Source organism: Scyliorhinus torazame, chromosome 11 (assembly GCF_047496885.1).
Source record: "Scyliorhinus torazame isolate Kashiwa2021f chromosome 11, sScyTor2.1, whole genome shotgun sequence".
Classification (NCBI taxonomy): Eukaryota; Metazoa; Chordata; class Chondrichthyes; order Carcharhiniformes; family Scyliorhinidae; genus Scyliorhinus; species Scyliorhinus torazame.
This window is the reverse complement of record NC_092717.1, coordinates 218,906,504-218,932,483: the sequence shown is the minus strand read 5'-3', so window position 1 is coordinate 218,932,483 and position 25,980 is coordinate 218,906,504. Positions and strand designations below refer to the sequence as shown.

The following is a 25,980-nucleotide window of genomic DNA, read 5'->3' as shown; positions in this document are numbered from 1 at the left end:
GGGAGCTAGTCAATCTTTAATGGGAAGAGATGAGGAGTTATGTAGTCTCGGAAGAATATTGCTAGAAAAGGTGGTAATATGTGGAATTCAGGGTGAGAGGAGTAATGTTCAATTATATAAGGTAAGGTTGGAAAGTCCAGTGAAGAGTGGTGAAGTGATAGTAGGAATAAGAGAGAAACGATCTTGTCCAGGAATACAGTTTATCTTGGGGAATGATGTAGCTGGATCGCAGGTGGGAGTGATGCCTACTGTGGTTGATAAGCCAGTGGAAAATCAGACAACCGAAGTGTTGAAGGACGAATATCCTGGGATTTTTCCGGATTGTGTAGTAACAAGGTCGCAAAGTCACAGGTTAAGACAAAAGGATAAATCAAAGAGTGAAGATGAAGTTGAAGTGCAATTATCAGAAACGATTTTTGATCAGATGTTTGAAAAAGAACAAGAACATTTATTGGTAGAGGGATTGAGTTCCGGAGTCGGAGGTCATGTTGCAGCTGTACAGAACTCTGGTCCGGCCGCATTTGGAGTATTGCGTACAGTTCTGGTCACCGCATTAAAGGAAGGACGTGGAGGCTTTGGAGCAGGTGCAGAGGAGATTTACCAGGATGTTGCCTGGTATGGAGGGAAAATCTTATGAGGAAAGGCTGATGGACTTGAGGTTGTTTTCGTTGGAGAGAAGAAGGTTAAGAGGAGACTTAATAGAGGCATACAAAATGATCAGGGGGTTGGATAGGGTGGACAGTGAGAGCCTTCTCCCGCGGATGGATATGGCTGGCACGAGGGGACATAACTTTAAACTGAGGGGTAATAGATATAGGACAGAGGTCAGAGGTAGGTTCTTTACGCAAAGAGTAGTGAGGCCGTGGAATGCCCTACCTGCTACAGTAGTGAACTCGCCAACATTGAGGGCATTTAAAAGTTTATTGGATAAACATATGGATGATAATGGCATAGTGTAGGTTAGATGGCTTCTGTTTCGGTGCAACATCGTGGGCCGAAGGGCCTGTACTGCGCTGTATTGTTCTATGTTCTATGTAACTGCATACCATCCAGAATCGCAGGGAGCATTAGAAAGGTGGCATCAGACATTAAAGACAATGTTGAGGGCTTATTGTCAAGATTATCCAGAGGATTGTGAAAAGGAATTCCATTCGTATTGTTTGCAATTAAGAATGCACTTAATGAGTCAACCAAATTTGGTCCTTTTGAACAAATGTTTGGTCATGAGGTAAGAGGACCACTTAAATTGATTAAGGAAAAATTGGTGAGTGAGAAGTCGGAAATTACATTATTGGATTACGTGTCAAATTTTAGGGAACGATTAAATAGAGCAGGTGAATTGGCTAGACAACATTTAAAAGTTGCACAAAATGTGATGAAACGGGTAGCGGACAAGAAATCCAAAGTTCGTAGTTTTGCCAGTGGAGATAAAGTTTTAGTATTGTTACCAGTGGTAGGTGAACCTTTAAAAGCAAGGTTTTGTGGACCTTATCAGATTGAAAGGAAATTAAGTGAGGTGAATTATGTGGTTAAAAACACCAGATAGAAGGAAGACTCACCGAGTGTGTCATGTGAATATGCTTAAAAGGTACTTTGAACGGGAAGGAGATAAAAAGGAGGTTTTAATGGTTAGTGACGAACCAAATCCAGATGACTGTGAATTTGACATTCCTCAAATTAAATTGGAAAACGAGGATGTTCTTAAAAATTGGGATAAATTGTTGAGTTACCTTCCAGAGGAAAAACAGACTGATCTGAAAGAGTTATTGATATCACATGGGCAAGTGTGTGGAGATAAATTGGGAAGTACTAAAATGGCTATACATGATGTAGATGTGGGAAAGGCTGTTCCTATCAAACAACATCCATATAGACGTAACCCTTTAAAATTGGCACAGGTTAACAAAGAGATTGAGAGTACGCTTAAAAATGGCATAATTGAAGTGGGTTGCAGCCAATGGAGCTCACCCATAGTGATGGTACCTAAACCAGACAGTACCTAATGGTTGTGTGTGGACTATAGAAAGGTTAATGCAGTTACAAGGGACAGTATATAGGTAAGAAAAACGGAGGGGGAAGAAGGACGGAACTTTGAGGGACGCCAAAGGTAACCGTACAGGAGTGGGAAACATCATTGCAAGTGATTCTCTGGAATGTGGACTTTGAGGGAGGAGGTCAACTATGATCTTATTGGATGACATAGCAATCTCAAAGGGCTGAATGGTCTCTTCCTCCTGTTTCCGATATCCAGGGTAGAGGTGCTGAGGGGTGCTCCAGAAATTGGGGAGGCGATGGCTAATGGAACAGCTGTTAATGGTGCCAGATGCAGGGATTATTTTGAAGTGAAATAAAAACAACCTGAGTGCATGATTGAATTTGGTGTGCCTGACTGAACTCATGGTCAAACACTGGTGCCGAGGTTACATAACAGCAGCACATTTTGAAGAATAAGGGCGCTAAGGCAGCAAATACCCGGCTCGCAACACCTCATGAGATTCAATGCAATCTCGCAAGACATTGCAAGGAGAATCCTGCCCACAATGGGCAGGATCAGTTTTTGGCAAATCTGCATATTAGAGGAAGGCAGCAAGCCTCACTCTAATGTGCAGATTCCCAAGATACCTGACGCTTTGGGATTTAATCCCTTCGCCTCGGGGACCTCGGGCGAGCGGCACTTGGTACTGGTCCCCACAAACGGGGACCAGATGGAGCGGCACTCATGGGGTTGCCAAGAGAATTGGAGGCCCCCAGCTGCATGCTCTTTGGGCAATGTGGTGCCCTGGCACTGCTAATGCCACCTGGGCACCCTGCCAGTGCCACCTGGGCACCCTGGCAGTGCCGCCTGGGAATGTTGGCAGTGCCACCTGGGTGCCAGCCTGGCACTGCCGAGGTGCCCATGTGGTGCTGGCAGGAGCACTGCCAGGGTGCCAGGTTGGCACTGCCAAAGAGCCAAGATGGCATTTTTTGCGTGCGCGCGTTTGTCCGGTGTTGCCCGGTGATTGTGGTGCCACGGGAACCTTCGCATGGGGACCTTTGCAAGCTTGGGGGAAGGTCAGGGATTTTTTTTGTGGACCTCGGAGATCAGGACGCCATTTAAAAATGGTGTTTCCGAACCTTTACTACAACAAGGAGTTCTGGTGAGCGGCACGCCCCATTGTAAAAAATGGGGCTGTGTGGCCTTGCCTGTGAGTTCCCTTATTTAGACCTGTCATGTGAGAGTTTAAGAAATGGGTGTTTATAAATGGGTGTGTATATAAATCTCTGTAGTGAGTGTACCTTTAAGAAATGGGTGTTTATTACTGCAGTGATGTCAGACAGTGGGTGAAGCTGGGCTGTCTGTCAGCTTTTTACTTTCGTTTTTCAGCAGGCTGCAGGGTGTGTTTTAGTTGTGTTTTCAGTGTTGGAGCTGAAGCCAGGCAGAGCAGGTGTACTGTTGATCTCTCTGCCATGAAAAGACCATCTCTTGATCATTTGGTGAATTATAAATGTTTTCAGTAGTGAATGTTAACCTGATGTGCTTCTGTTAAAAGGTGTTTCTTCTGTCTTCTTAGTGCTGTTTGGGAAGTTATTAAGCATTACTTAGTGTTGTACTCTTTGGGGGTTGTATTTGAATCACTATGTTTTAAAAAGGTTAACATGAGTTCATAGATTAAACATTGTTTTGCTTTAAAAATTACTTTTCCATTTCTGCTGGACCACACCTGTAGAGTGGGCCGTGTGTGCCCCATACCACAATCTATTAAAAGTTGCGGGTCAGGTGAACTCCATGATACACTTTGGGGTTCTCTAAACCCTGGCCCATAACAGGCCCCTTAGTCAAAGTGAGTCGCATTAAATAGTCATGATTAGCACTGCGAGCGCCGGGAAGCATGCAGCTAAATGCGCTCGCTTGGGGACTTTATTCCATTTCGGAAAGATCGCACCCTAGAGATATTCCGACCCCGCTGTGGCGGGATCCGCCGCGAGGATGCGGCAGGCCAGCCAAAAGTCCATTGACCTTCGGCAGGACCAGATGATACCAGCAGTGGGTGGGACCAGAAAATCCTACCCAGGTGGTGTGAAGCACAAATCATCTTCATCATTTAAACGCTGTACACGTGACAGTCAAGTGTTAACTAAAACAGGACTGCAAATTTAATATAATAAAAATAAACTGGAGCACCCAGAAGAAACCCACGCAGACACGGGGAGAACATGCAGACTCCGCACAGACTGACCCAAGTCGGGAATCGAACCTCGGACCCTGGAACTGTGGAGCAACTGTGCTAACCTCGGTGCTGCCTTTATGCGGTAAACTGGCTGATGTATTGTTTCTCAAATACAGTCAATAATCATGGGGCAGGATTTTTCGCCCTGCGTGTGTTTTGCGGTGGGATAGGTGGCCCGTCATTGGCCAGTGGCAGGATCTTCCAGTTTCGCCGTTGTCAAAAGCCTTTCCTGTTCGCAACCTTTGGTGCCGGGAAACCTGCAGCAGGGGATCGGCCTTGACGGCACTGGAAGATCCTGATGGCGGGAACGACCGGAAAATTTTGACCAAGGTATCGTGTTCGGCAAACGGATTTTATAAAACTGGAACTTCCCAGGCTGCACTTTTGTTAATTGTTAATTGTTTCAAAAACTTCTGTCTTTATTCAATAGATTTGATATTTTCCCTTCTCCTTTCGAGCCCTGTCCTGGTCTATGCTAGACCCACCCCCAGCCACTGCCACAAAGACAGGCAGCCTGCAGTCTGCCACCAGCAATGATCTGAATATAGAAACTGCTCTGTGAGATTGTCACGTGGTGAATCAAATTTCCAATGTCCTCTCTGTGATGGAAATACTTTGTTTCCCTCTGATACTTGGGGCAGGATCAGGGTCCCATCAAAAGGCAATGAGAGATGTTAAGCAACAAGGAATGTTTTAGTATGAGACAATGGTGGGTCAGTGTGAAGCAGGAGGGGTCCAGATTCCACCCGCTGTTCATCTTCTTTGGACTGAGTTTGTGTCTCGAGTATGGGACACACACAAATTGCGATCTTCCAATGCACATATAAGGCAACATGAGAGCAGTACATCGGCAGCGAAGGGAAATGTTTGGAGGATTAGTCACTCGCCAGTGTCTTCCACTTCTTCCAAACAGCCTAATTTTGTTTTACTAAGCAACAGATATGAAAAAGACACATTTAAACAGAAGAAGAAAATGTCTGCTTGAACCAATATAGTATGAGCCCTGATAGTACCCCATGTGGTATACATGGGCAATTAATACAAGTAATTGCTGTATGGATATGGAGCCGGTGAGTCTGTCAACATTTCTATACAGCAGAACACATTTTAGAAACTGAATAGTTAATTCTGTAAATGCAGGGTTCAAGTAAATAGTGAAGATTTAAATGTGCTTTAACTAAACGCATGTTATTTTCTGCGATATTAGTTGTGGCAGGATATTGGTTATTGATTCACTCAGCTGAAAGAAAGGGCCTTGAAGGAGCAGAGCATAGGGTGGGTTGGAGCAGCGGGAGGTGGGCTGGAGGGAATGTTAGTCCAGAAGGAGCAGGGAAGGAGTGGGTGCAGGCAGGAGGGACGAGCTCAGAGAGAGCGGAGAGGGAAGGGAAAATGATCCACATGGGGGCCTCAGCCATGCTCTCTCCCCTCCGTTCCATTACACCGGCGGTGAGTTCATTCCTCAGAGAGCCCGACACGTGTGAGGCAAGCAATTTCATTGGATGGCCCAAAATCCGAAAGTTAGGGACGCGGTGCCAGTAACTTTATGTCAAAGGTGACGTGAAAACAATTCACAACCCATGCACCGCACACAATCAATCACCACAGCTCTCTCCCAGAGTGTTTAACAGTGTTCATCCCAGTCCTCAGTGACCTCAGAATTCTGTGCTTGTGCTGATCGTCTGATGATGTCTCTGAGCAAGTTCCAGGACACAGGACATGCTAAGCAGATACAACTCGTGTCATTGAGCAGAATTTAATGCCCGCTCTCCTGGTGAGTTTGATGGCAGTGGGGTATTTAATCAGCTGCAGTTAGAAAAGAGGGACTGAAAGCACTTAGCTGCTTTAAAGTTGCCTGCAGCTGTCAATCAAGACAAGTTGGTTAGGAACAATGGGGGTACTTCAGGTGCATTCAACCGTGAAGGGAAAGAGAAATAAACAAAGCCTGCTGTGTAAAAAACATGAAGCTGTCAATGAAAGGCTAATCAAAGGTACTGGACTGTGAGATTAAATGAACACAAAGATTTCAAAGGCTCAGAAACTTGAAAAACAAAATCAGTATTAAAAACATGGGGTTGAGTGAGCAGCTGTGGAGAAAGGGAAAGTACTTGAGGCTTCCTGGCTTGTGTCAATGAACTGTTCTATCTGCTCTGCAGCAGTCAAGCAGAGCAGTTCAAAGTGGCCAGGCTGCACCTGCTGCTCATACAGGCTACAAAAGGGAATTTCCTCCTCCCCACTCTGTCCCCCCCCCACCACCCCCAGCGACACGGGCTTCTCCTGTCAATCAAAGAACTTCAAAGGAGTCTTCTCACACCTGCAGCTTCTGAGAGAAAGGGGAATCCCTTCTTCAGAATGGAGAGCTGCTGTGATTTGGAAGCCTCCCCGGTCTCCAGGGGGCATGGAGATGAAAGTGACCAGGGCAATTCAAAGTTTCCACAGTACATGGTCAAGAATGATAATTTTGATCAGAGAGCTGCCTGAAATCACCTTACCAAGGGTGATCTTCAGGTTTCCCAGGGCTAGAAAGGAAGTCCAACCATGAGACCCCCATCCTGGGGGGGGGGGGAAGAGTCCGGAGGTCAACCCCTTGCCCTCAGCTCAAGCCCACACAATCCCCAGGACCCTTGGGGGAACCTCTCTCTGCAGCCTGGCAGCAGCAGAGAGGGGAACATGGGCATTGGAAGTACCTCCTTGCCCCCCCTCTCGGGGTTTAATGCGCCAGTTCCACGCTTGTCGGGGCCTTCCAGCAGGAGGGGGCAGGAGCATCATAGGAGGGCTTTGAATCGGGCTTCTAGTCTGTTAATTACATGGTAAAAAGAGGTTTCACATAACAATAGGATTCCCTCCCGCTCTAGACATCAAGCCCGTTCTGGCAGGTGGGCAAGTACTGGAGACCCGTGATTGGTCTGACGCCCAGCGTGAATCCCGATTTTAGCGGAGAAACCAGAGAATCCCGGCCTAGTCATTTTTGGGAAGAGTTGTTTTATTCCCATGTTACTTTGCCCTACATTTCGGAACTCTTTCTCTTTAGCTTTCCCTGCCTTCGGATTCTCTCCCACACCCCGTCAAGATACACGTGCCTCCTTGATTGACCTTTTCACCCCATACCCTGTACTGAGAACAGGAATTCAACAAGCAAAAACATTTGGGTAATGCCAATCGCATGACCATTCCGTGATGATACAAAACTCAATTATTAAGTATTAATACACCTTTTCACTTCAAAATATCTTCAGATCAGAAACAATTGAGTTTCAATGGTTAACTTGAGGCCCACTGTTGGCCTGTGCATCATAGCTTTGAAACTTCTACTCTATTATCGGCAATACTGTCCACTGGAATTAACTATTCACCTTTTGGAAGACCACAAACCAAACGAGGACCAGTTATTTTGTGCCATGACACTGAATGAAGACTAATCAGGAGAAGGCGAATGGGAAGTGACTCCTACCTTCACACGTGAGGCGGATCCCGGTACACGGAGAATTCCTTCAGCGTCCAAGCCTGTTTGCTCCATTCTTGTCAAAAGCTAGAACAAGGAATAATTATTTTACATATTTAACCTACTTTCATTCTGGCCTTGGAATAAAGAAGGCTGAGGGGTGACTTAATTGACGTGCACAAAATTCTGAGGGGAAGGGATAGGGTGGACAGGATAAAATTGTTTCCCTTGGTGGAGAATTCTAGAACCAGGGGACATCGATTCAAGACAAGTGGCAGAAGGTGTAGAGGGGACATGAGGAAGAACCTTTTTTCGCGGACGGTAGTGGGAGTCTGGAATTCGCTGCCCGAGTTGGTGGCAGAGGCAGAGACCCTAAACTCTTTTTAAAAAGTACCTGGCATGCACGGACAAGATGGGCTGAATGGCTTCCTTCTGGGCTGGAACGTACCTCTGGTGCTGTGGCCATTTCGGAGACAGACAGACTTTTATGCAGTAAAGGCATCATGTGTTATGGGGATAAGGAGGGAAAGTGAGTGGAGGATTACCACCTCAAAAAGTCATGATCTCATTGAACAGCAGAGCAGCCACGATGGGTTGAATGGCCCATTTCTATTCCTGTGTCTTATGGCCATATGGTCTCCAACTTTGTCCCTGTGTCAGCTCATTTGCTGCTAAAACCAGCACTTTTTAAAGTTCTAAATTACTGCCTGTTCCAATACTTTCCTGGCCAATCTCCCACCTTGTGCTTATCCAAGGCTGTGCTGCCCAAATCCTAACTTGCACCAAATTTAAAAAAAATCTAGATTAGCCAATTATATATTTTTTCCAATTAAGGGGCAATTTAGCGTGGCCAATCCACCTAACCTGCACATCTTTGGGTTGTGGGGGTGAAACCCACACAGACACGGGGAGAATGTGCAAACTCCACACGGACAGTGACCCAGAGCCGGGATCGAACCCGGTTCCTCAGCGCCACAATTCCAGTGCTAACCACTGCGCCACATGCCGCCCCTTACTTGCACCAAGTTATTGTTAACCTACACACATCATTGGCTCCCAGTCCGGCAACACATTGATTGTGCAGTCTTCAAATCACCTCACCCCCTACAGATCGTCCCTCCAGCCCTTCTACCCTCTGGATCTTTATTAGGAAGTACCTTGCTTCCTAGGTCTGCTAGGGTTATAGAGGAGATAAAAGTCTTCTGCTGGGAACACATAGACCAAGAAAGACCACTACTTTTCTATCAAAGCAAAATTCGACTCGAATGACACATCTGACAGAACTTGTGTTTTTTTATGTGTTGACGATGCCCTACAAATCAAGTCTTCTGAGCATTTTCAGACAAGTCAGCCTTTCCAATCCTCCACCCCCCCCCCCCCCCCCCCCGACCCCCTCCCAACCTTACAGCCTTATCTTTTAACAAAGGGACCTACACAACAAATTAGGAGTCATGACCTGCTCGCAACCCACCGAGTGCCTCTTCCCTGGAGTCAAGCCAGGGATAATACTTTATGACTTAATTGCTTAAAAGCCTGTATTCACTGTTTATACCCAGCACTCAATTCAGCAGCTGAACAGCAAACTGTCCATCCTCGGGACATTTACAAGTCACTCATTTCCTTTATTAATCTCAAGGGAAATCTCTTGGCAATTTTACAGGGCATAGATTTCACAAACATCTACCACTGCCAATGCATATACCTATGATTCAATACCTAAAACTGAAAGTAGTGCTCCCAATAGGGTTGCCAACCCTCCAGGATTGGCCTGGAGTCTTGTTTGGCTGACAAAGCGAGCATCATCCAATTGGGTAATGAGTCTTTTTACTTTCCAGTTGGCAGTGCAGTATAAGGATGGCCGACCAATGGCTGGAGAGTAGAGGGACGCCATATGATAAAACCTCCAGGAATACATTTGGTCACAGTTGGCAACCCTAGCTCCAAATGGAATCTGACTGAGGCCGAGACAACTGCATTCATCCTCACTCTTCAATACAAACACTCAAGAGAGAAAGGACAACGCTTCAGTTTTAGGATGCTCAAACTTTTAAACCAGCGCGTTGCATCACTCTTGCATCTTTGTTTGGTCATGGACTGTTAAATAAATGCATCCATGGGGCAGCACGGTGGCGCAGTGGGTTAGCCCTGCAGCCTCACGGCGCCGAGGTCCCAGGTTCGATCCCGGCTCTGGGTCACTGTCCATGTGGAGTTTGCACATTCTCCCCGTGTTTGCGTGGGTTTTCCCCACCACAACCCAAAGATGTGCAGGGTAGGTGGATTGGACACACTAAATTGCCCCTTAATTGGAAAAAATGAATTGGGTACACTAATTTTTTTTAAAAAATAGATAAATGCATTCATTAGTTAATTAGTTACAATCTAAAATGAGGTCCACGTTGGCGGCAATCTGTCACTTAATAGATCTGGTGGCCAAGGGATAACTCCAAACTAAAATATATTTAACAACATATGGCACAGTGGTAGGGTGGAATAGTGGTTAGAACTACTGCCACTCAATGCCAGGGACCCAGGTTCAATTCCAGCCTTGGCTGAGTGACTATGTGGAGCTTGTACTTTCTCCTCGTGTCTGCGTGGGTTTCCTCCGGGTGCTCCAGTTTCCTCCCGCAGTCCAATGATGTTAGGTGGGTTTACGGGGCTAGGGCGGGGGAGTGGGCCGAGGTATGGTGCTCTTTCAGAGGGACAGTGCAGACTCGATGGGCTGAATGGCCTCCTTCTGCACTGTAGAGACTCTGTGATTCGATGAAAAGATTAACTTGGACACGTCGCTGAGAGTTTATGAAGGCAAATGAAGATATTTTGGAAGGCACAGGTGAGTTGGGGTTCACTCATAAAAACAAATGGGAGGACTTCCGGTTGCGGCTATGCGGAGCTAAGCCGCACGATTCGGCAGCTCCCGCTACCACGGACTTTCGGGCTCGTTAGAGGAGCCTCAACTGAACTTTTTTTTGACGCAAACCATGGGGAAGGGAAGAGAGAGGTCCCCCTCCAACTTCTATGAAACGGACCAGAAGTGTAACGGCCAAAGGAGCGGCACTGGAGCAACGGGAGAAGCGAGGGAAAGAAAACAAAATGGCGGCGGCCAGTGACAAAAGGGAGCTGCAGGAGTTCATCAAGCGCTGCTTCGAGGAGCAGCGCGAGGAGATGCGCAAGGAGATGTTGGCGCCTATGCTTTCGGCAATTGAAGGACTCGGGATCACGCAGAAGGCCCACGAAGTTAAGATCCAGGAGGTACAGAAAAGAGTCAGTCAGAACGAGGACGAGTTCGTGGGCAAGGCGGTGAGAGTGGAGCAGAATGAGGCGCTACACAAGAGGTGGGCGGGAAGACTCGAAGACCTGGAGAACAGGTCGAGGAGAAAGAATCTGCGAATCCTGGGTCTCCCTGAGGAAGTGGAGGGGGCCGATGCCGGGGCATACGCGAGCACGATGCTCGAGGCGATGATGGGCACGAAGGCCCCTTCGAGGCCGCTGGAGTTGGACGGGGCACATCGGGTGCTGGCAAAGAAGCCCCAGGCAAATGAGCCGCCAAGGGCGATGGTGGTGAGGTTGCACCGGTTCACGGACAGAGAGTGGGTACTGAAATGGGCCAAGAAGGAGCGGAGCAGTAAGTGGGACAATGCAGAGATCCGAATATACCCGGACTGGAGCACGGAGGTTGCAAAGCGGAGAGCGGGTTTCAACCGGGCCAAAGTGGCGTTGTACCAGAAAGAAGTGAAATTCGGAATGCTGCAGCTAGCGCGACTGTGGGTCACATACAAGGGCCAACACTATTACTTTGAAACGCCTGAAGAGGCGTGGACCTTTGTACAAGCCGAAACGTTGGACTCTAACTGAGGGTCTGTGAGGGTGGTGGGGGGGGGGGGGGGGATGTTTGAGGATTGATGTGTGATGATTGTTGTATATAGGGGGTCAATCACGCGCAGGAAATGTTACATGGGCTGGGGGAGAGAGACAAGGCCGCGACAGGAGCTGCGCCAGAGGGGGCGGAGCGGGCTTTGGAAAGCGCGGGTTCTTTTCCCGCGCGTGGGAAGAAAGGTGGGAAGGGGAACGAATGCATATTGATTGGGAGACTCCCACACGGGGAGGTCAATGGGACGGCGGGGGAAGCCGGGGTCAGCAGGCGTCAGCTGACTTACGGGAGTGACATGGGGGGAGCAAAAAAGCTAGACAGGGGTCTAGCGGGGGGGGAGGGGAGGGGAAAAAGGGTTGCTGCTGCACTGGCCGAAAGGGAATGGGACACTGAAGAGGTGGTCGGGATGGGGGTCCCCCGTCTGGGGGACTGGAGGGTGAGGGAGGCGTGGATACGGGACTGGCCCAGAAAAGGAGATGGCTAGTCGGAGGGGTGAGAGCCCCTCCAATCCGGCTGATAACGTGGAATGTGAGGGGCCTGAATGGGCCAGTGAAGAGGGCTCGAGTGTTCGTGCACTTAAAGGGACTGAAGGCGGACGTGGCCATGCTCCAAGAGACACACCTGAAGGTGGCGGACCAGGTCAGGTTCAGAAAGGGATGGGTAGGACAGGTATTCCACTCAGGACTGGACGCGAAGAATAGAGGGGTGGCAATACTGGTGGGAAAGCGGGTGTCATTTGAGGCCAAGACTATTGTAGCGGACAATGGAGGGCGATATGTAATGGTGAGTGGTAGGCTGCAAGGGACGTGGGTGGTGTTGGTAAACGTATACGCCCCGAACTGGGATGATGCAGGATTCATGAAGCGCATGTTGGGGCGCATTCCGGACCTGGAGATAGGAGGCCTGATAATGGGAGGGGACTTCAATACAGTGTTGGATCCAGCACTGGACCGCTCCAAATCAAGGACTGGAAAGAGGCCGGCGGCGGCCAAGGTACTTAGGGGGTTTATGGATCAGATGGGGGAGTGGACCCATGGCGGTTTGCAAGGCTGCAGGCCAGGGAATTTTCTTTCTTCTCCCATGTACACAAAGCATACTCCCGGATAGATTTCTTTGTTCTGGGTAGGGCGCTCATCCCGAGGGTGGAGGGGACGGAGTATTCGGCCATAGCCGTTTCGGACCATGCCCCGCACTGGGTGGAACTGGAGCTGGGAGAGGAGCGGGACCAACGGCCGTTCTGGCGGCTGGATGTGGGACTGCTGGCGGACGAGGTGGTGTGTGGGAAGGTGAGGGGGTGTATCGAAAGGTACTTGGAGGCCAACGACAACGGAGAGGTGCGGGTGGGGGTGGTATGGGAGGCGTTGAAGGCGGTGATCAGGGGAGAGCTAATCTCCATTAGGGCTCATAGGGAGAAGACAGAGGGTATGGAAAGGGAGAGGTTAGTGGGGGAGATTTTGAGAGTGGACAGGAGATACGCAGAGGCACCGGAGGAAGATTACTTGGGGGAAGACGACGGCTCCAGGCGGAGTTTGACCTGTTGACCACAGGGAAGGCGGAGGCACAGTGGAGGAAAGCGCAGGGGGCGACCTACGAGTATGGGGAAAAGGCTAGTCGGATGCTGGCAACCTGCTCCATAAGAGGATGGCAGCGAGAGAAATAGGGGGAGTCAAAGATGGAAGGGGAGCCACGGTTCGGAGTGCGACGAAAATAAACGAGGTATTTAAGGCCTTTTATGAAGAGCTGTACAGATCCAAGCCCCCAGTGGGGGAAGAGGTGATGAGACGATTCCTAGATCAACTGAGATTCCCGAGGGTGGAGGAGCAAGAGGTGGCTGGTTTGGGGGCACCAATTGGGTTGGAGGAGCTGAGCAAGGGTTTAGGGAGCATGCAGGCGAGGAAGGCCCCGGGACCGGATGGATTCCCGGTGGAGTTCTACAGGAAGTACGTAGACCTGTTGGCCCCGCTACTGATGAGGACCTTTAATGAGGCAAGAGAGGAGGGGACCCTGCCCCCGACAATGTCGGAAGCGACAATTTCTTTGATCCTAAAGCGGGACAAGGACCCACTGCAATGTGGATCGTACAGGCCGATCTCGCTCCTCAACGTGGATGCAAAGTTGCTGGCAAAAGTGCTGGCCACGAGGATCGAGGACTGTGTCCCGGGGGTAATCCACGAGGACCAGACGGGATTTGTAAAGGGCAGGCAACTAAACACCAATGTGCGGCGGCTCTTAAACGAGATAATGATGCCATCGGAGGAGGGAGATGCGGAGATAGTGGCAACTATGGACACGGAGAAGGCCTTTGACCGAGTAGAGTGGGAGTACCTCTGGGAGGTGCTGCGTAGGTTTGGGTTCGGGGGAGGGTTTATCAGTTGGGTTAAGCTCCTTTACAGAGCCCCGATGGCGAGTGTCGTGACGAACCGGCGGAGGTCGGAGTACTTTCGACTGTACCGAGGGACGAGGCAGGGGTGCCCCCTGTCCCCCTGTTGTTCGCACTGGCGATCGAACCATTGGCCATGTCATTGAGGGAGTCTAATAAATGGAGGGGGGTGGGCCGAGGGGGAGAAGAGCATCGGGTGTCGCTATATGCGGGTGACCTGTTGCTGTACATGGCGGATCCAATGGAGGGGATGGTGGAGGTCATGCAGACTCTAAGGGAGTTTGGGGAGTTTTCGGGCTATAAGCTCAATGTAGGGAAGAGTGAGCTCTTTGTATTACAGGCGAGGGACCAAGAAAGAGGGATAGGGGACCTACCGCTGAGGAGGGTGGAGGGGAGCTTTCGGTATCTGGGGATCCAGATAGCCAGGAGTTGGGGGACCATACATAAACTGAATCTGACGAGTTTGGTGGAGCAAATGGAGGAGGATTTCAAAAGATGGGACATGTTACCGCTCTCGCTGGTGGGTAGAGTGCAGTCGGTCAAAATGGTGGTCCTTCCGAGGTTTCCATTTGTGTTTCAGTGCCTTCCCATCGTAATCACTAAGGCCTTTCTTAAGAGAGTAGGCAGGGGTATTATGGGGTTTGTGTGGGCGAATAAGTCCCCGAGAGTAAGGAGAGGGTTCGTGGAACGCAGTAGGGACCGAGGAGGGTTGGCGCTGCCAAACCTGGGGAGCTACTACTGGGCAGCAAATGTGGCGATGATCCGCAAGTGGGTTATGGAGGGAGAGGGGGCGGCATGGAAGAGGATGGAGATGGCGTCCTGTAAAGGAACGAGCCTGGGGACGTTGGTGACGGCACCGCTGCCGCCCGCGCCGACAAAGTATACCACGAGCCCGGTGGTGGCGGCAACGCTAAGGATCTGGGGCCAGTGGAGATGGCACCAGGGTGCAATGGGAGCATCGGTGTGGTCCCCGATCAGAGGTAACCACCGGTTTGCCCCGGGGAAGATGGACGGCGGGTTCCAGAGCTGGCATCGGGCGGGGATTGGAAGAATGGGGGACCTGTTCATCGACGGGACGTTTGCGAGCCTAGGGGCACTGGAGGAGAAGTTCGAGTTACCCCCGGGAAATGCCTTTAGATATATGCAGGTGAGGGCTTTTGTGAGGCGACAGGTGAGGGAATTCCCGTTGGTCCCGGCACAAGAAGTTCAAGATAGGGTGATCTCGGGTGTATGGGTCGGGGAGGGCAAGGTGTTGGAAATACACCAGGAGTTGAAAAAAGAGGGGGAAGCGCTGGTAGAAGAGTTGAAGGGTAAATGGGAGGAGGAGCTGGGGGAGGAGATCGAGGAGAGTCTGTGGGCTGATGCCCTAGGTAGGGTTAATTCCTCCTCCTCGTGTGCCAGGCTCAGCCTGATACAATTTAAGGTGGTCCACAGAGCGCACTTGGCGGGGGCGAGGTTGAGTAGGTTCTTTGGGGTGGAGGACAGATGTGGAAGGTGCTCAGGGAGCCCGGCGAACCATGTCCATATGTTTTGGTCATGCCCGGCACTGGAGGGGTTCTGGAGAGGAGTGGCGGGAGCAATATCTCAGTTGGTGAAAGTCCGGGTCAAGCCAAGCTGGGGGCCAGCAATATTTGGAGTAGTGGACGAACCGGGAGTGCAGGAGGCGAAAGAGGCCGGCATTCTGGCCTTTGCGTCCCTAGTAGCCCGGCGAAGGATCTTGCTAATGTGGAAGGAGGCGAAGCCCCCCAGCCTGGAGGCCTGGATAAATGATATGGCTGGGTTCATAAAGTTGGAGAGGATTAAGTTCGCCTTGAGAGGGTCTGCGCAGGGGTTCTACAGGCGGTGGCAACCGTTCCTAGACTATCTCGCGGAGCATTAGAGGATGGTCGGTCAGCAGCAGCAGCAACCTTGGGGCGGGGAGGGGGGGGGGGCGGGGGGGTGGGGGGAAAAGGGGGCACTGCCTGGGAGGGTGGATGAGCAAGAGATAACATGAAGGGTTGGGGAAACTGGCACGTACGGGAGAGGGCCAGTGTACAAAGCTGTGTAAATATATCATTTTGCCATGTATATATCTTGCTCTGCGCAATTTCTCGTTTTTTTGTTACGAGGGGGGGGGGTTATTGTTTGTAAGGGAGAAAAATTGTGTTAAAAAACTTTAATAAATATATTTTTTTAAAATAAATAAAAACAAATGGGAGCCAGGAAATCGGGAATGAGAACAACAAAATGATACTACACCACATAGCGCCATTTAGAAACATGGAGCTTCACTTTTATTTGAGAAGAATGCGATGTGTCAACAGAGGTCACACGATTAAACCAATGTGAGGAGCTCCAGAAGACAGTCTCGCCAAGTCGAGCTTGCAGAAAGTCCGCAAGTCAGTGAGTGTCCTGTGACAGCCACCCATAACCCCCTAACTTGACTAAATTATATGGAGGATTCTTTTTTAAATTAATTTATGGGATGTGGCTCGGTCGGCATTTTTTGCCTATCCCTAATTACCCTTAAGGAGATCTGCCTTCTTGAATCCAGTCCATGTCCGTGTAGGTACTGTAGCCACCTGGGTTGGCCACTTCCCAACTTAAAATGGAGATTCACAAAGAATGCAGGGAAATTCAGTCAAGCCAGGAATAACAAGCAGGTGCAAAGTTTCCTGTGTATTAGAACTTGCAGAAACCCAGACAGCACTGAAACTAACAACCATCTGCATATTAATGAGCGATCCCCGGGAACAATTGGAAACATTTAAAGGTGAACAAGGCCAAGCCAGACTCCTCGGCGCCAGCAGGAGCCAAGACAAAGGAAGGCCAACGGACACTTGCGAACCGCCCAGCGATCAGGGAACAGCTCCAGTATTGGAGAAATCGATCCAAGTGATCGGAACGTAGTCCAATCACTTGGAACCAGATACGGGGTCCGCCCAAAAGGGCGCGAAGCCCCTGGGGACTATAAAGTAGAGTCCCCAAGTTCAATTTGTCCTTCTTGGCAGGGTCTCTCAGCAGCTCGAAACAACCCATGACCGTGACCTGCCTAGTCGCTACACCAACCAAGTAAGTCTCCAGTCAATGCACGCTACGAGATAGGCGCTCCTAGCTACCAGTCTTTACCAGCTTTGAAGCCTGCAGACTCAGAATCGAACGAAAGGCCATTTGTTCCCCTGACCTGGTGGGCCAGTTCCAAAGCTAAGTATAGGCCTATAGTGTTAGAGATAGTCTAGTAAGTAGAGTTTTATGCATGAGTCGTGATTGACTGTGTATAATAAATGTGTTTTGATTTGAATCTTACTAACTGGTGTATTGAGTTATTGATCAGCACTTGAACTTGAACATTGTGGTGGTATCATAAAGATACCTGGCGATTCTAGAGCAAAGGTTATAGAAACAGAGCAAATTAAGTAAAGACACAACGAGCAACATTTAAGAGCCAATCAAAAGTTAGCAACAGTACACCACAGAGCTGTTAGGAAGGGAGTTCCAGGATTTTGACCCAGTGCCAGTGAAGGCACGGCGATATATTTTCAAGTCAGGATGGTGTGTGGCTTGGAGGGGAACTTCCACGTATTGGAGTATCCACTGCTCGTGTCCTTCTAGATGGTAGTGGCCGTGGGTTTGTAAGACTGCCTAAGGGATCTTGGTGAGTTACTGCCGTGCATCTTGTGGATGGTACACACGGCTGCCACTGTTCATCAGAGGTGGAGGGCTTGAATGTTTGTGGATGGGGTGCCCGTCAGTCTGTTCAATGTGAAAAACTAACAATACAGTTTTTAGTTCATCCCGAGGGACAAAAGAACCTTGAAGAAAACTATTCATCAATATTTGAAGAGATAATTTCACTTGGGGGAAACCTTGAAGTAAAAGGGTAATCAATTTTCCAAATGCTCAATCTGCGTCAGTGTGACAGTAAGAAAATGTGGACACCTGTTGAATCACTGTCTCACAGGCAATAAAGATGAAGAGGCCCTGCATAATACCACAATCCAGTTGGGCTGTTAATTCAGGGCTAAGGACATCACTGAGGAGGGGATTAAAGTGTTGCCTTCTCCAGACGTTGCTGCCGTCTCCAGCGTCTGCTTCATTATATGTGCAAAAGTGATGGTAACCGTGAAACACAATCCCCACTCTGAAACCAAACCATCAGATTTAATCTTTTTCTGCACATTTTTCAGAGTGTCTATGGTTCTTTAAGGCAGATGGTGATGTGGATGATTTTCAAGTGTTTGTCAGTCTCTGTGTTCGAGATTCGACTGCCTGCTCCATGCACCACCGGGCTCCTCACTATCCTTCTGCATTACACGGAACAAAAGCCGGCCCATTATTAACCTCAGTTTAATGGGGAATTCCTGCGCCAAACATTGCACTTACCTTTTGAAAGATTAGAGGAATCTTTGTTCCAGGAACTTTCTTTTGATCATTTTCAAGCAATGTTGTGAGGGGAATGCCAAAGGGGCCAGTTTCTGTAACCAACAGGGAACTTATTAATCACCTTTTTTTATTAAATGAATGAGCAGCAGCAGTAAAAAATATTTTTACAGTAATTTGATGCCTCCAGCCATTTTCTCCCCCCCCGCGTAATCTCATTTGTGACCACCTCACTCTGTTTTCTCTGAAACTGTTGGAATTCTAGGGCAGGATTCTCCAATTCCGCGGCAGAGTGTCCACACCGTTGTAAACGCCATCGCGTTTTACAACGGCGTGAACGGCCCGCTCTGCGTCTAATTCTGGCCCTTACAGGGGGCCAGCACGGCGCTGGAGCGGTTTGCGCCGCTCCAGCTGCAGATCCTGGCACGATCTGTGCGCCGCGGGATCCGCACATGCGCAGTTGCGCCGGCGCCAACGAGGACATGCGCAGTGGCACCGGCGCCAACACGCGCATGCGTAGTGGCCTCCTTCAACGTGCCGGCCCCGACGCAACATGGCGCAGGGCTACAGGGGCCGGCACGTTGGAAAGGAGGCCCCCAGCCACAGAGGTCGGACCGCTGATCGGTGGGTCCCGATCACGGGCCTGGCCACATCGGAGGCCCCTCCCGGGGGTCGGACCCCTCTCCTCCCCGCCCCCCCCCCCCCCCCCCCACAGGCCGCCACCCGACCCTTACACGCCAAGGTCCCGCCGGCCCAGAGCAGGTTAGAGCGGCGCCGGCGGGACTCGGCTCCTTTCCTCAGGCTGCTCGGCCCATCCGAGCCGGAGAATCGGCAGGCCGGCCGCGTAGAGCGGCCCGTGACCGGCGCCTACCACGGCAGTGCCAATGGCGCCGATCCTCCGCCCTGCAGAGTATCGCGTGCCGGCTTTGTGGCGGCGTGGCCCATTCGCGGGGATTCTCCGGCCCAGCGCCCCTAGTCTTTGCTGCTCAAACTGAGATTTTTATTTAATGTGCGTGCTGCCGATCACAGGGCGAGTAAAACCGATTAAAATAAATTGAAAGCAGATAATGGGAGATGTTTGTTTACTCCAAGGGCTGTGGGTGCTGAGTTGTGGAGCTGGATTCTCAGCACCCCAACGCCGAAATCACCGCCAGCGCCATGGCGGAGAAACCATTTTGGCGCACTAAACCGGGACCAGTGCTGGTCCCCGGGTTCTCTGGGCCCCAAAAAGTGGCGTACTTGCAAAGTGCGCCGTGCCACAAAGCACCTACCTGCGGCCACTGCTGGAGGCCCGCCCCGCCATTCTCTGCCCCCGACCAGCCAAAGTCCCGCCGACGTGGATCTACTATGGTCCTGCCGGTTGGGATACTAGCGTGGCGGCTGCGGACTCGTGGCTCCCCTGGTCGGGTACGGGCTGATCGGAGGGCAGGGGGGCCTTATATGTGGCCGGGGCATGTTGGGGCGGGCGGTCACGGTCGGGCGCGCGGCCGATCAGGGGGGTCTATTTTTAATGCCCAGCTCCGCGGTCCAAGTCCGCCATGGAGCACGCTGTGGCCGCTGGGGGCCGCTGCTGTGCGCATACGTGGCCTCCGACCCGGAAGTGCAGGGGCCCGTATCTGCAGCAAAAGCTGCTAGCTTTACGCCAGTTCCTGCTCACTCCCTGCAGGGCTAGGAATATGTGGCCCTTTCACACCAGTTTTTGCGATGGCGTGGGGGACATAGTCCCGTAAAGAGAGAATCCAGCCCCAGGTGTACGCTTATGGCCGAGGTAGATTTCTGGACTCTCGGGGAATGAAGAGATGCGGGTATTGGGTGGGAGTTGAGGTCAATGGTCAACCATGATGATTGTATTGAATGGCAGAGCAGGCTCGAGGGGTTCAATGGCCCACTCCTTATGTTCTTATACATTTGGACCAATCTACCAGGGTTGCGAAGACAAAATATTTAGGGACATCGGAGATGCAGCTGTATTACTGGAGGGATTGGTTTCAATGGGAACCCAATAGTCTTTCCTCATTCCTGACATTTTTTATGCTTTCAGGTTCTTCTAATCCATCCGTTGCACTTTGAATGAACTCCCATCTCCTTCTTTTCTGCTTCATTTGCAAATGGCACTCAGCAACACAGAGACAAAACGAAGGCTGAATAAATGCAAATGATCAAAACAAACACGCCTAAACTGGAAATGTGATTTTCCAGTCCCGCCCACCTGGACGGAAGATCTTCCAGGTCCGCTGAAGTCAAGGGATTCTTGGCTGGCTCGCCTCAACCACCTCAATCAGCCCCCCCCCCCCCCCCCCCCACGGCGGAGAGATTTCTAACCTCGGGCATCCTGTTATACCGTCAGAGACCACAATGAAAGGATACGGTTCGTGTTGTAGAAAACCTACCCTTTGCTTTAACCCTCAGAGTCCTGTTCCTCTTCAATTCTATTCCTAGTGCATCATAGAACGTCGTTATCTCTATCAGAGCAAGGTTATGGATCTTTTTCATATCCTGCGAGGATAGATCTCCAATGTGCGTCAATCCCAGCCTGTCATTCCGAATGGTAAATTTCTGAAATTATAACAGAGTCAAGAGAATTTGCTAACTTCCCGAGTGGAAAACAATAACTGCTTCTTTGACAAACAAATATGACATTGTAAAACTGAGCAGAGTTTAAGAGATAAACTAGTAATTTGCCGACAATGTAGAGCATTGCAGCATTGGAGCTCAGTTACACTGTCCCAAGGAGTGACGCCATAAATGCTCTCGTCCACAACCCCCACACACTAGGAGCCGGCTTTTAGGCTGAGGGCAGGCTCTCCACACCTCAGCAACATTGCCTCCGCTTAGCCGGCTCGACCCACTTTAATTCTTTTGGTGACGGCCCTTTAATTAACATGAGGAGGCCTTCCATCTGCCTGCAGGAGAACATTCTGCCTCGGTCAATTGGAGACTGGCAGCTCTGCACACCACCAGCAACCATTAGGAGTGTTGGGCACCACTGGTACTGCAGTCGGTCAAGGAGGTGGCAGTCAACTATGACCTTGACATTCATTGAAGTCCGTGATCTCGCTGGACCTGACTGACAGGCCCAGCACTGAGGGTTGGGGAGGTGGCGGGGGCATGTTGGACAGGACAGCGAGGTGGGGGAAGGGGGTTGGGGAGACAGGGCTGTGGGAAGGGGGCCTTCGATTGGAAAATGGGACCCGAGAAGGAGATACCCTACTGTCACTGGATAGGAGCCCAAAGGGTTGCATCTCTGGGTTGCAGGTTGGGCCTAGGCCTCACCCACTGTCCTGATATTGGAGCTGCAACAGGATGAGGCCGTTAATTGGGCCTTAAGTGGGTGGTCCACTTGTGCGCCCCCCCACCATTTGTAAAATCCTGGGGTGGGTGGGGCGACGGCAAGTACACTACTAAAGGCATGGTGCCCTAACAGAGGCCTGTTTTCTCACCTGAGAAGCCTGCAAAATTCAGCCACAAGTTACCAATTACAAGCATGGTGAGGTCTTGAACAAGATCTTTATCGCAGCCTTAAGAGGAAAATCTAAAAGAAACCCATGACCGGGCCATTCTTTAGTACCTCACTGAGGCCATTTATAAACTAGCAAGGAACAGACCTCACTCCCACAGTCCCAAACCAACATGGGCAGGAGAATGTGTGGCACGAGGCAAAAACAATTGCGGTTTCGTTGTTAGCACTCCCGCTTCTGAGTCGCAAGGTTCCAAGCTGAAGTAACTCCAGGTCATGAGCACAAAAGCCGAGGCTGACACTTCAGCGCAGTACTGAGGGGGTGCTACTGTGTCAGAGGTCCCATCTTTTGGATGAGACCCCAATCTGGAGACCTCCGATTGCTTGCCCTGGTGGATATGAAAGAACCCACCTCACAACCTCAAAGAAGAGCCGAGGAATATTCCCGTTGCCCTGCCCAATTTATATTCCTCAATCAACGTCACAAAAAGGTATTGGCCGGAATTCTCCAGCCATTCGTTGGCGGCGGGTTTCTGTGTTCCCGCCGGCAGCACACGCCCGCCAATGGATTACCCAGCGGTGTGGGATGGCTTCAATGGGAATTCCCGGCGCCGCCGACAAACACACAGCGGGAGACCGAAGAATCCCACCCACTATCTGGTCATTATCACATTAGTGTTTGTGGGAGATGTTGGGCACACAATTAGGTGTCACAGTTCTTGCATTAAAACTGTTGTTTATTTTATATCTTGGTCTATGCGGAGACAGCACTAGTTCTTAAGTGTTGTTGAATGTATCGTTTCTCTTCCTGGACCCAACGGTGCACAAGGCAGCCTTCAATCTGTTCCCATAGTTAGTTTTTTCCTGGATTGGGTCGTTAGCCTGTCGCCAGAGGCTTATAGCTTGATGGGCGCCACTCCGCAGCAAGAAGGGCTGAACAATAGACTCTCCCGCTCTTACCGCCTGCCACGGACTTGTGTTGGAAGGATTTTGCAGGTTGTTTAGCTGCTTTATGGATGAACCTTCTTTGGCCATCAAGCCCTGGGGTGGGACTCGAACCTGAAGCTTAGTGGCTCAGAGATAGGGAGGCTACCCATTGCACCACAAGTTCAGTTCGAAGTGTGCAGGAGGACCTTTATTTACAGGGTTTTATACAATGCTCTCAAATGCTTCAGCTTTTAGCTTCTAGCAACTTCCGTGTGTCTGCCTACTTTTCTCGGAGTCTACACCCAGGCTTAACCAATCGAGCACAGCAAACCTAGATCATACCAGCCTCTCATAATCATAATCAGAACGGCTGAACAATCGAACATTACAACAACAGCAATTACACTTTAAAAGTATTTTGTTGGTTGTAAAGTGCTCATGAAAAGCTTTATATAAATGCAAGCTTTACCTTCTTCAAGAGAAAAGGCAGAAAATAACAAAACCACTTCCAGCAATGGATGCTGCGTTCAGGTAAAGTATGTAGGACGCATGAAATGAGATGTTTCCACAACAATTTTGCCATAATAAATGTAGGAGGAAAGGAACCCTGCAGTGCTCCAGCTGTAGCTCGGAGTTTGATTTGGACATTTGAGTATTGCAGAATACTGGGTGTAAGGCTTGTTTTGCATTCAGGCCACATAATAATTCAAGAACAATAACCTTTCTCACTTACCGGTAACATCATGCTACCAGGCCTCTTTGTAAAGTTGTTTTGATACTGCTGTTCTTTCTCAGCTGCTGTCAGGGACTCCGAGTAGGGGATGTCCCATTTCAGCTCCTCTGTTATTTCTGGGCTGTTTTTCTGGCTTTCTATTTTACCATTTTTGTTATTCTCTAAGGGAAAAACAATTTTGTTGGCATGAGCAGTGGATAAAACCCGAACATTCTTTCCAGGCACAAACCATGTGAAATATTTGTCCAGTTAAGATTGTTAATCTGTTCTGAAATGCAGAGTACAGAATAGTCATAATTCATCAATTTAATGTTCTTCTACAGCTCCAATAACCATTCATCTTCGCTCAGGAGTGGAGAACATTTGCAGCAATCCATTGGTGTTTTCAATTGTTGCCCTTGCTGAGGCGTGGGCAGTATTGTACCTCTCCTCTGTTGGGTGTCATGAGCCAGTTCTTTAGAAGATATAATTCGTCACCCAGGAGCCATCCACCGCAGCAGTTGTGCAGAGGGAGCCAAACAACTGTGACGCCTGAGTGACTGAGAATGTACGAGTCCCGTGAGCTCCCTGGAAAGCGAGCGCACACATTCATGATTCATTTTCAGTGCTCACAGACCAGCTGCAAATTGATGGAATGAAACTCCTTTTGGTTTATGAATGATGCTGGCTGTACCCATGGAGATCCCAGCACCCACTTGGTGTGCAGCCCATTGCCCTTGTACACGAGGAATTTCAGCTGGGAGGCAGAGTCTAACAGCTCTGGCTACCTAGCTCTCAGGGTCTGTGATAATTCGCAAACATCAATAGCCCTTTTGAACATAGCATCTATGTGTGGCTGATGGGGAGATACCACACTTGACCCCATGGAGCCCTGGAAGACCGGTTCTGTAGAAATTCAAGGCTTTGGTGACTTTTAAGACTACTGACCCACTTCCTAGTTGACCTCGTCTCCCACCATCTCTTCCTGCACTATCCATGAACACACCCACTCCGACACTGAAACTGTAAACCATCTCCCTGGACTCTCCCTAAATCACTTTTGACCTTCGCTCTGTTACCCGTGACCCTCCTTTCATCGCTCTTCCCCTGCCTCCGATGATCCTTCAGCCACCCACGATCACCTTTGATCAGCTATCTGTTGAGCTGCCGCCCCAACACCATCAAGCTGGCCCCAGCACCCTGGCCTTGTTTCCCCACCCCCGTCACCCTCAACCCTCCCTCTATCATCATTATTAACCTGCCCTCTGTTAACCTTGGACCTCCCGCCCTGCCCATTGACCTGCCTTCAATCACCTTTGATGTTCCCTCTACCCTGCAGGATGCACCTTCAGTAAAGAGTGACATTCTCTCTTTCATCCAGCTCCCTTCCCGTAACAGCCTCCCCGAACAGGCGCCGGAATGTGGCGACTAGGGGCTTTTCACAGTAACTTCATTTGAAGCCTACTTGTGACAATAAGCGATTTTAATTTCATTTCATTTCCCTCTGTCCCCCAACACCACATAAGGTCACCGCAAACTGACCTCCCTCCCTAGAGAGCCATGCCCTGACCTCCCCAGACAGCTCAAAAGCAACTGCTCAGCTTCCACTCTTCGGTCCAACAAAGCCCCCCCCTCCCCCCGCAACCCCCCCCCCCCCTTCCCATGCAAGGCAAGCAGCTCCTATTTCCTCTAAACTCAGCAGGGACACTATGCCATTTGCAGACTCCCTCCATTAATCAGTCATGAATCTGAGGGCACGTCTGCTACTTACTTAATTACAAAGATGCAGGACGGAATTCTCCGGCTGCGCGGTGGTGGCAGGAATTTCAGGTCCCACCAGCGCCACCCCCCCCCCCCCCCCCCCCCTCCACCCGCCCTTGCCAGCGTGTTTCCCAGCGGCGTGGGGTGGCTTCAATAGGAAATCCCATTGACCACGGCGGGAACAGAGAATCCCACCCACAATTTAATCTGACAACCATGTGATTCAATGACATGCTGATGCAAGTGCCTTCCCACCACTTGCTGTTGGGAATCAGAATCTGCCTCTAATCTGCCACCAATTGAATGCCCAACATTCACCCCGCTGTTGAGAAGCTGACATTTCACCCCCTGCACAATTAAGTGTGCCTGCTTTTTCATCATTAGGTTCCGTTCGTTATATAATATTACTGCATTATCTGATCTGTATGAAGGCTTAGTTATGATGGAGTTCATTCTTAGTTTTAGTTTGTCAAGATAGCTGGAAAGAGTAACAAAGAAATATATCCTTGCCCTTCAGCATGTGACTGACGCCATTGAGCTATGTCCAGGAAGCTTATCTGAGTTCTCCCAGAACAGGAGGTACCATCTCATGCTGCACCCTGAAACAAAGATACATTTTGGGTAACCGGCCACCTTCAAAGGATCGAAAAACTATTAAAATCCTTGGCTTCCACACATCTTCCCCTGCTGCCACAATCGAGAGGCTTTTCAAGGTTAAGCTTGTTATTCCCTAATCTCTACTTTCTTCGTCACTTGTCTTTTTAACCTTATTGCACTGTGGCCTTTGACCTTTCCTGTAAGTGGATCTATAAGCGGGCCAATTAAAAAAAATTGCTCTTTCTTTGTAAAACTTATTTTTATTTGAATGT

General features: G+C 49.9%; 1 protein-coding gene across 6 annotated transcripts in view; it reads right to left on the bottom strand.

Moving 5' to 3' along the window:
- Positions 1-25,980, bottom strand: part of arhgap28 (Rho GTPase activating protein 28) — a 265,341-nt gene that overhangs the window by 44,952 nt on the left and 194,409 nt on the right. For all 6 annotated transcript variants that reach the window (XM_072468329.1, XM_072468330.1, XM_072468331.1 and 3 more), the window contains 4 exons: positions 23,372-23,532; positions 20,645-20,810; positions 18,258-18,349; positions 7,657-7,734 (listed from right to left, as the gene is read on the bottom strand). In XM_072468329.1, the coding sequence (XP_072324430.1) occupies positions 7,657-7,734; positions 18,258-18,349; positions 20,645-20,810; positions 23,372-23,532 (497 nt within the window). The remainder of the gene's footprint in view (positions 1-7,656; positions 7,735-18,257; positions 18,350-20,644; positions 20,811-23,371; positions 23,533-25,980) is intronic.